General features: G+C 41.6%; 2 protein-coding genes across 6 annotated transcripts in view; one reads left to right on the forward strand and one right to left on the reverse strand.

Annotated features, from left to right (window-relative positions):
- The window catches only part of LOC104926241 (plakophilin-4), a 40,171-nt gene extending 36,799 nt beyond the window's left edge, over positions 1 to 3,372 (forward strand). For all 5 annotated transcript variants that reach the window (XM_019260796.2, XM_010740054.3, XM_019260798.2 and 2 more), the window contains 2 exons: positions 73 to 146; positions 275 to 3,372. In XM_019260796.2, the coding sequence (XP_019116341.2) occupies positions 73 to 146; positions 275 to 532 (332 nt within the window). In that variant the 3' untranslated portion in view covers positions 533 to 3,372. The remainder of the gene's footprint in view (positions 1 to 72; positions 147 to 274) is intronic.
- Positions 3,373 to 4,256: 884 nt separating this feature from the next.
- LOC104926228 (kinesin heavy chain) overlaps positions 4,257 to 9,306 on the reverse strand; it is a 20,055-nt gene continuing 15,005 nt past the window's right edge. The window contains exons 22-26 of the mRNA XM_027291796.1: positions 5,781 to 5,852; positions 5,566 to 5,670; positions 5,266 to 5,482; positions 5,074 to 5,182; positions 4,257 to 4,962 (exon numbers count right to left, since the gene is read on the reverse strand). Of these exons, the coding sequence (XP_027147597.1) occupies positions 5,097 to 5,182; positions 5,266 to 5,482; positions 5,566 to 5,670; positions 5,781 to 5,852 (480 nt within the window). The 3' untranslated portion in view covers positions 4,257 to 4,962; positions 5,074 to 5,096. The remainder of the gene's footprint in view (positions 4,963 to 5,073; positions 5,183 to 5,265; positions 5,483 to 5,565; positions 5,671 to 5,780; positions 5,853 to 9,306) is intronic.

The following is a 9,306-nucleotide window of genomic DNA, read 5'->3' on the forward strand; positions in this document are numbered from 1 at the left end:
CACCAAATTGCTGTTGAAAAGTAGTTTTTCACCTGTGTTCTTCTGTCTGTGCTGCTAAATCCTCCACTTCAGGGTCTGAGAAGAAAACTCCATATTTCATCGGGACATATTCTTCCCAGTCAGGGGAGGATTTGAGAAGGTCGCAGGTATGTGAACTTCAGCCAAATTGTTTCAGTCTATAACTAAAATGTCATCTAGTTTGAGGCTGTTGTGATCAGACCTTTCGGTAATTATAATTCCTCAGTCACTAATCACATCATTGTTCCTCTCCCAGCACACAGAGCCATTTTACGACGAACCCGACAGGAAGAACTACAACAGCTACAGAATGTACCTGTCGTCCCCACAAGGCTACGGAGAGGAGCAATACGAGGACGAACCGGTCCACCTGACCCCATCCTCCCCTGATGGCTACGCTAGTCAGTCGCTCCGATTCAAAGCCAACACCAACTACGTGGACTTCTACTCCACCACACGGAGGCCTTCAAACAGGGCGAACAAGTTCACCGGCTCCCCCGACTCCTGGGTGTAAAAACAAAACGGACACCGTGCGTGTTGATCTTCACCGTTTTGGCCGTCTGTTTTCCGTGGGTGTTTGTGTGTTGGGAGTACACGTGGGTGGGTGCGCTGTACGGTTGTGTGAAAGGTTAAGGATGCATGTGAATGTGTGTGCATCTGTGTTGAAACTGTACTGAATGACCAGGGCTCGGTTTGCTTCAAGCAGTTTCTGACTAAGTTGTGCGTAATAATGCAGATAAACATGAACCATTCCTTTATTTTTGACCTTCCTTCAGCACTAAAGAAACAATGTCTCGTTGTGGTATGAACCAGTTTAAAGCTTAAATTATGAGCTAAGCTTTGCTGACCTTTGTAGACCAAACAATAAATTGATTCATTAAGAAAATAATCATCAAATCACTTAATAATGGTAATATTTTGTTGGACCTCTTGGTCAAGTTAGTAACTTTTGAGAATATTGGTGCTCTCCTTTTTGTACAGTTTCTCTGTAAATAGCAAACAGTTGCTTTAAAGTACCAGTGTGTAGGATTTAGTGACATCTAGTGATATAGTTGCTGATTGCAACCCCGTCACCTCACCCTCTTCGTCCTAGCATGAAGGAGAAACTACGATGACTGCAAAAAAAGGTGAAGACCTGCAGCATCTGTTGATATAAAAGACTTATTCTAAGGCATCGAAAACATAAAAATTCTTATTTTTAGGTGATTATACACCAATGAAAACATAACTATGTGTATTATATTCAATTTCTGCCGTATTCTGTAAACAGGGAGACAGAGCCAGCTAAATCTTACACACTGGACTACTTTCAAGCTTCTGGGTAAGTTAAGCAGTTTTTGACCACTAAGGGGCTGAAAGACTCCGAACTTTAGAACCATGACATACTGTAAATAAATCAGTTTGACAAGTTTTTATAGCTGAAAAAATCTGACGACAGAGACTCTGTAATGCATCATGTAGAAAGTGCAACATGGGCATCCCATTGGAGTCATCTTACATGTCTAATTAAGCTCGATCCTGACTGATTGAGAAAATAATTGGCTTTTTTAAAATTTGTTTTCCACTTATGTTTGTAATCTTCCACTGAACATCAATTGTGTGGAACGATGAAGAGACCCAGCCCCATATTCATATATGTTTTTCCATCTTTCATAGGTGGTTTGATTGGTGCTCTTTGAGGGGCAAACTGGCACCACTGACTGTTTATCTCAATACACCCAACTCCTAATATTCTCATAGCAGCTGTGACTATAATTTCACATTAATTAGCATTTTCTTTTGCTGATTTTATGGAAATTTTGTTCAAATTCGTGCTAAACTTGACTCAGTGGGTTGTTGTCTCGGACAGTAGAGTTGTAGATCGCAGGCTCTGTTGCACGATGGTTGTTCACACCTGGACTCAAGAGTCTAACAACTCACACCTGACACCCATTAGACTAACGAACCCCATGTGACCTTAACGACTCTTGGGGTGTGAACAACCCTCTTGAGTCTTTTCACTTCTTGGCACTTCTTGGTAAGAGGCTCAAACATTTCAGTATGAAAAGATTAGAAAAATATAAAAAATTCCAATTTGGACATATTGAATGAAACATAGGCAACATTTTCAACTTTATCTGCATTATTCTGAAAACAAACGTATCATCTTTTCTGTCAAAGATAGCTTAGTCAAAAGTTGCTTTTTGACAAAAACCCAGCCCTGACCTAGTTGTTTACCAGAGTGTTTAAGGTCAACTGATTTCATTTCCCTCTGCAGTAAAAGTGTGCAGTGTGTTGTTGGCTTTATGATATAAATATTGTTCGCCAGCATCATCATGAACGTGAGAGAAAAGGATCTTATTGAACCTGAGGATCCTGGGACAAATATTATTTAGCGGTAAATAAAACAACCACGCTACTCTTAACAGGACAGAAGTGGCTTTAAAAATTGTTGTCAAATATTATTTGACCCAGGTTTGGAGAAGAGAAACTAACCGATGAGCGTCGTCACTCCCGGGAACCTTTAAAGACTCAGAGAACCAGGGTTACATCTGTAACCTTTTGCTTTTCTGTATGTTGGCCAAAAGTGCAGTATATCATAAAGTATGTGAAATATGTGACAAAAACATGTGAAAATCTATTTGTACAGATACAATGGTTTAACTGTCCTGTTACATTGTTGTATTCAATATGTAGAACTTTATATGTGATTGTGTGAAGAAGATTTTTCTATTATTTATTGATTATTTTTATTAATTTACTTGTGACCTGACCAAAATACCCCCATCTGTCTGTTTTGTCCAAAACTGATGATCATGATAATGTGCAATGTTACAGAGGGAAATATATGTATAGGGATTAAATATTATATCATGACAACGTACCTGAAAGTCTTGTCTTATTTCGACAAGCAAGTGACAAAAATGAAAGTTAAATAGATATATCTTTATTAGCTTTAATTGCATCAGTTGTAGGTATATTCAGAGACATGAAGCCACAGCCAAAAGAAACAAAGGAACTAAAAGACATTTTAGCAAACTTAAAATGTACATCATGAAGAGGTGTATACAAATATCCTCAGTTTGTCCTCCCTGAGCATGCCTTTAACACAAGCTCTAGTCCATGCAGTTACATTTGCTTATTGGTCATGTACGGTGTGACTTCAGCCGAACCTGCTCACTCAAAAAAAACAACAAAAAAACAGCCACAATCGAATGATTAAACGTCAAATAAAGAGGCTCAGAGTTCTGATATTCTTTGGCAACATCTGGGGCAATGAAAACAACAAATCGCGACGCTCTGTTGCCTAAAAAGTTGCCCTTTGTATCATCGCTCTCAGCAACCAAACTTATCATCTGACGTAATATTGTGCAATCAGAAACATGCTAAACTGGCAGCACAGAGGAAAAAAAGCACAGGCATCGTCTTTGATTAAAAGGGTCTCATCGGTTACAAGCCTTCATTTTTAGAGGAGGAAGTTATTCTGGGAAATATTGTCATAGTTAATTTCATAAATCTGAATAAGTTTAACGAAGGTAGTTCAGTTGAAGTCTGTTTTTCTGGTGATTCGGGGGTTTCTAAAGGCACGAGGTGTGGCAGAGTGAAAAACAGAGTTTTCGAAGGGAGTTCATTGGTCTGTCGTAATCTCAATTTTTTAAAGGTCTCTGATTGGTTGATCAGGGACTTTTACAAAGATTTTAGAGTACAGTTCTGGGTCCTGGGAACGTCTGATTGGCTGGTCAGCGTCTCTGCAGGACTACAGTACGATACACAAATCTTTGACTTTACAGCAGCGTCCTATAACAGAATATTCAACTATAACCTGATTATATTTATAATTTCAAGTCCTACAAACGACTTTTTTGGCATTTAGAAAGACTTGCATTCTGCGAGGGGACCTACTTTTTGACTTGTACCGAGACAAAAGTAATACCAGTAACTGGGAAAATGTTAAAAAGTGACTTCAACTTTAAAGACAACACAAGGTATTAGTACAGAAATGCAGCCAGGGGCATTCAGCAAAGAGCGAGGAGAAAAAACACAATTTAACAAGCTGTGTGTCGTTGTGAAGTGTCTCGACTGTGAACTCAAAGGCTTTAGCTGCGATGGCATTGGCTGTCAATTCCTACTTCCCAAAAAAGGAACAGTTTGACATTTTGGGAAACACTTTTATTTGCTTTTTTTCTGAAGATAGATACCACTCGTATGTCTGTCAGTTAAACATGAAGCTACAGTCAGCAGCTGCTTAGCTTAGCTTATCATCAAGAGTAGAAAAATCTATCTGGAGTCAACCTTGTGGCGTCAACGACAAGACTCCAGAGTAATATTGTTACCTTAGGCGAACTGTTTCCACCTGTTTTTTGGTCTTTATGCTAAGCTAAGCTCATCAGCTGCTTTCTGTTGCTTCACACTGAGAGTAGTATCAATCTTCTTGTCTAACTCTTGGCAAGAGGGCAAATAATGTCAAACTATTCGTTTACATGAATGAATGCTGGTTTGAGATTAAATTATAAAACTACAGCTCTTCCGTACAAACCTACTTGTATAGTCGCAATCCAAAATCTGAAACAAAACTTGATTCGTGTCATAATCCATCAGAAAGAAACTCAGGGCCTCATTTATAAATGTTAAGCTCCATTTATTTTTTTGCTAACTCTGAATTCAAATTTATAATCAGAAGAATCACAGAAAACTGGATTTGATTGGTTGTTCCCCCCCCCGGAAACGAATAATAATTTAGGACGTAAAGCAAAACATTTTCTAAGTGAGGCCTCTGATATCTACATTCAGCAAATTAAATGTTTACATCTCATATCAGTATATACACTATGGATGTTTGGATGTTGCTTCTCTGAGCAGTGACAGTCTGTCGTGATGGCCTCCCATTGGTGCTCCAACACGAGGGGCGGGGCTTGTGGTTCCAGGTGGCGGCGATGGGCATGCGTCGAGATGTTCATGGTCTGTCTGCAAGAAGAAACAAAGCTTTAATCAGATTACAACATATATTCTGACTGTTTTTTTGGTGGTATTTACAGTACCACCATCTTCCTGATAGAAGAACACAAATAGACTCACAGGGTTAACTTGCAGTTGTGATTTTAGTTGTGGGTGTAGACGCCTCCGGCCCTGATGGAGCTGCTGATGGGGGACGACAGTGGATGATGGCCTGGCCTGATGGGTTTTGCTGAACCACAAAGAAAAAAAAGCAGTTATTCAGTAACGTATATTTTATTCTGCCTTCTGTTTAAGTCTTGACTGTCAGCTCACCGATCTGTGCAGAGTACCCCCTCCTGGCAATGTTCTTGGCCCGGACGGCCTCTTTAATGCGGTCCACCTCCTGCTGGTAGCGCTTGCGGTCCCTCATGGCGTTCTCCTTGGCCTCCTTCAGGGCGTTCTCCAGGGCTTTGACCCGCTCGGCAGTGGCACGCAGACGCTTTTCCAGCTTGGGCAGCTCGCAGCGAAGGTCTGCGTTGTCTCGAACCAGCTGAGGGTCAGTGGGGGGAAAGTCAAATACAAACTTCCATCATGAAACGTATTGGTATCATAGTTATAGTTTGATTACTGTACCTGCTTGTGGACTTTGGTGAGCTGTTCCAAGTTGTTCTCCAGGAATGAGATTTTCTGTTTTTGGGCCACGTTTCCAAGTCCCTCCTCACAGTCCAGCTCTGCACTCTGAAAATACAGAGCGCAGGTTCAATGAGGCATCTTGAAATAAATGATCCACATAAGCAACACTAAAACAACAAGTCATATGTGCTCACAACCAGAGGAAGGTGACGTACCTTTTTGACCCGCGTGGTGAGGTCCTGAACAAAGAGTTTACGCAGGTTGTGAAGAGTCTGGAGCTCTTTGGCCTGAGGGAACAAGAACAAAATGATCATGATGGTTAGTATTAGACACACAGAAGTTTAACCAACCACTAAGAGGAACTGTCTTACTCTGACACACTTTGAATATAGACCTTCAAAACTGAAGACTGAACTCAGGTCCTCCTCAAAACTTCCAGAGTAGCACTCCACTGAGGCTTGAACCTTCAACCTTATATTCTGAAGTCAGCAGGACAATTGCTGGAGCTATTGGCCTTCAGATTCGCATCAGTCTGTGAGATCTTTGAGCACTGATGAGCAGCACAAACCATCTTTACATTTGCTTCTTCAGTTTGCTATATGATAATAGATAGCTCACATAGCAAGCTCACTGGATATCTCAGTGGTGAATGCTGCTGAGTTTGACACAGAAAACTGCGCTTCGAATCCAGTGTGGACCCTTAGGCAAGGTCCTTAAAGCTACCAGCCTATCAGGATGCCTGAAACCAAATAGTGAAAGTTTATATTAAATTCTAGTTAACAAAATGCACATTTTTTAACTTCAAAAGAGTTCAGAAATTAATATTTGGTGGCAATCAAACAACAAGGTCTATATCCAAAGGAAAGAGTGTGTGTTCAGGTGCATCAAGTCCATTAGCTCAGGAAGTTACAGTCCTTCTTGGAAGTTTGGGAAATTGTCATTCAATTCTTGGCAGAATTTTGAGGACTGAAGTTGTTGATTGGATCCAAAAGAAAGAGTGGAACTACAGGGGCTCAGCTATGTAGACCTATAGCTCACTTTGGTAGAGTACCGCTTGTAAGTAGTGAAGTCGTGGGTTTGAATCTTATGAGGCACAGTGCCTTTTGAGGTCTGCGTCCAAAAGGAAGAGTGTAAGCCACGAGAAAAAACACCACCAACTATGTGGGCCGATAGCTCAGATTGGTAGAGCGCCGTTTGGCGATTCTGAAGTTGTGGGTTCGAATCTTATGAGGTGCAGTGGCTTTTTTGGGCTGCGTCCAAAATAAAGAGTGTAAACTGTGAGAAAAACATAACCATCTATGTGGGCCGATAGCGCAGATTGGTAGAGCGCCGCTTGGCGATTCTGAAGTCGTGGGTTCGAATCTTATGAGGTGCAGTCGGTTTTGAAGGCCAACACCCAAAGTTTAAACTTAAGAGCGCTCATGGTGAAGGTCTGACAGCAAAGGGTATCTGGTGGCGTAGTGGATTCGTTTCCGAACCGAAAGGCGCAAGTGGTGAAAGCGCTGGTTCGAATCCCAGTCAGTACCTGGAGTTGGGTGGCAGTGGAGGGACGGGGAGGGGGGTGGTCCCTCCCCTGTTTCCAGAGAGGTATAAATAGGGGGTTATACTACTCAACAGCATGTCCGGCTGACAGTTTACTGAGGCGGGGCACAGAGAGAGGAAGGGGCGGGGCACAGAGAGAGGAAGGGGCGGGGCACAGAGAGAGGAAGGGGCGGGGCACAGAGAGAGGAAGGGGCGGGGCACAGAGAGAGGAAGGGGCGGGGCACAGAGAGAGGAAGGGGCGGGGCACAGAGAGAGGAAGGGGCGGGGCACAGAGAGAGGAAGGGGCGGGGCACAGAGAGAGGAAGGGGCGGGGCACAGAGAGAGGAAGGGGCGGGGCACAGAGAGAGGAAGGGGCGGGGCAAAGTTAACCCTGTGAAGGGGCGGGGCAAAGCATAAGTAAGAGAAGCAAGAGTAAGAGAAGCAAAGTAAGAGAAGCAAAGTAAGAGAAGCAAGAGTAAGAGAAGCAAGAGTAAGAGAAGCAAAGTAAGAGAAGCAAAGTAAGAGAAGCAAGAGTAAGAGAAGCAAGAGTAAGAGAAGCAAAGTAAGAGAAGCAAGAGTAAGAGAAGCAAGAGTAAGAGAAGCAAAGTAAGAGAAGCAAGAGTAAGAGAAGCAAAGTAAGAGAAGCAAGAGTAAGAGAAGCAAGAGTAAGAGAAGCAAAGTAAGAGAAGCAAGAGTAAGAGAAGCAAGAGTAAGAGAAGCAAAGTAAGAGAAGCAAGAGTAAGAGAAGCAAGAGTAAGAGAAGCAAAGTAAGAGAAGCAAGAGTAAGAGAAGCAAGAGTAAGAGAAGCAAAGTAAGAGAAGCAAGAGTAAGAGAAGCAAGAGTAAGAGAAGCAAAGTAAGAGAAGCAAGAGTAAGAGAAGCAAGAGTAAGAGAAGCAAGAGTAAGAGAAGCAAAGTAAGAGAAGCAAGAGTAAGAGAAGCAAGAGTAAGAGAAGCAAGAGTAAGAGAAGCAAGAGTAAGAGAAGCAATCTGTTCCTCCTTACACTCTTGCTTCTCTTACTGTTTCTTATTGCTTCTCTTTACTTTGCTTCTGCTTACTTTCTTCTCTTACCGTTGCTTCTCTTTACTCTGTCGTCTCTTTTTCTCTTTTATCTCTCTGTCTCTTCCTCTTCTTTATTTTTATTCTTTTTGCTTTCTCTTTTATTCTTGCTTTCTCTTACTGCTTGCTTCTCTTACTTTGCTTCTCTTACTTGCTTCTCTACTCTCTTGTTCCTTTACTTGCGTCTGTTACTCCTTTGTTTTTTTTGCTTTCTCTTACTTTGCTTCCCTTACTTTGCTTCTCTTACTCTTGCTTCTCTCTACTTTGTTCTCTGATACTTCTTGCTTCTCTTACTTTGCTTCTCTTACTCTTGCTCTCTTACTTTGCTGCTCTTACTTTGCTTTCTCTTTACTCTTGCTCTCTTACTTTGCTTCTACTTAACTCTTTTCTTCTCTTTACTTTGCTGTCTCTTACTTGTGCTTCTCTTACTCTTTGCTTCTCTTACGTTGCTTCTCTTACTCTTGCGTCTCGTACTTTGCTCTTCTTACTGTTGCTTCTCTTAACTCTTGCTTTCTCTTACTGTTGCTTCTCTTACTTTGCTTCTCGTCACTTGCTTCTCTTACTTTGCTTCTCTTACTCTTTGCTCTCTTACTTTGCTTGCTTCTCTAACCTTGCTCTCTTACTTTGCTTCTCTTACTTTGCTTCTCTTACTTTGCTTTCTCTTACCTTGCTTCTTCTTACCTTTTTTTCTTTGCTTCTTTCTTTACTTTGCTTTGCTTACTTTCGCTTCTCTTAACTCTGCTTCTCTTACTTGCTTCTCGTTACCTTGCTTCTCTTACTTTGCTTCTCTTACTCTTGCTTCTCTTAAGCTTGCTTCTCTTACTTTTACTTTGCTTCTGCTTACTCTTGCTTCTCTTTACTTGCTTCTCTTACTTTGCTTCTCTTACTTGCTTCTCCTTACTTTTGCTTCTCTACTTTGCTCTTCTTACTTGCTTCTACTCTTGCTTCTCTTACTTTGCTGTCTCTTACTCTGCTTCCTCTTACTTTGGATTCTCTTACTATTGCTTCTCTTACTTTGCTTTTTATTGCTTCTCTTACATCTTCTTCTCTTACTACTCTTGCTTCTCTTACTCTTGCTTCTCTTACTCTTGCTTTCCTACTCTTGCTTGCCCCGCCCCTTCCACAGGGTTAACTTTGCCCAGCCCCTTCCTCTCTCTGGTTG

This window comes from Larimichthys crocea, chromosome XIX (genome assembly GCF_000972845.2).
Source record: "Larimichthys crocea isolate SSNF chromosome XIX, L_crocea_2.0, whole genome shotgun sequence".
NCBI lineage: Eukaryota > Metazoa > Chordata > Actinopteri > Sciaenidae > Larimichthys > Larimichthys crocea.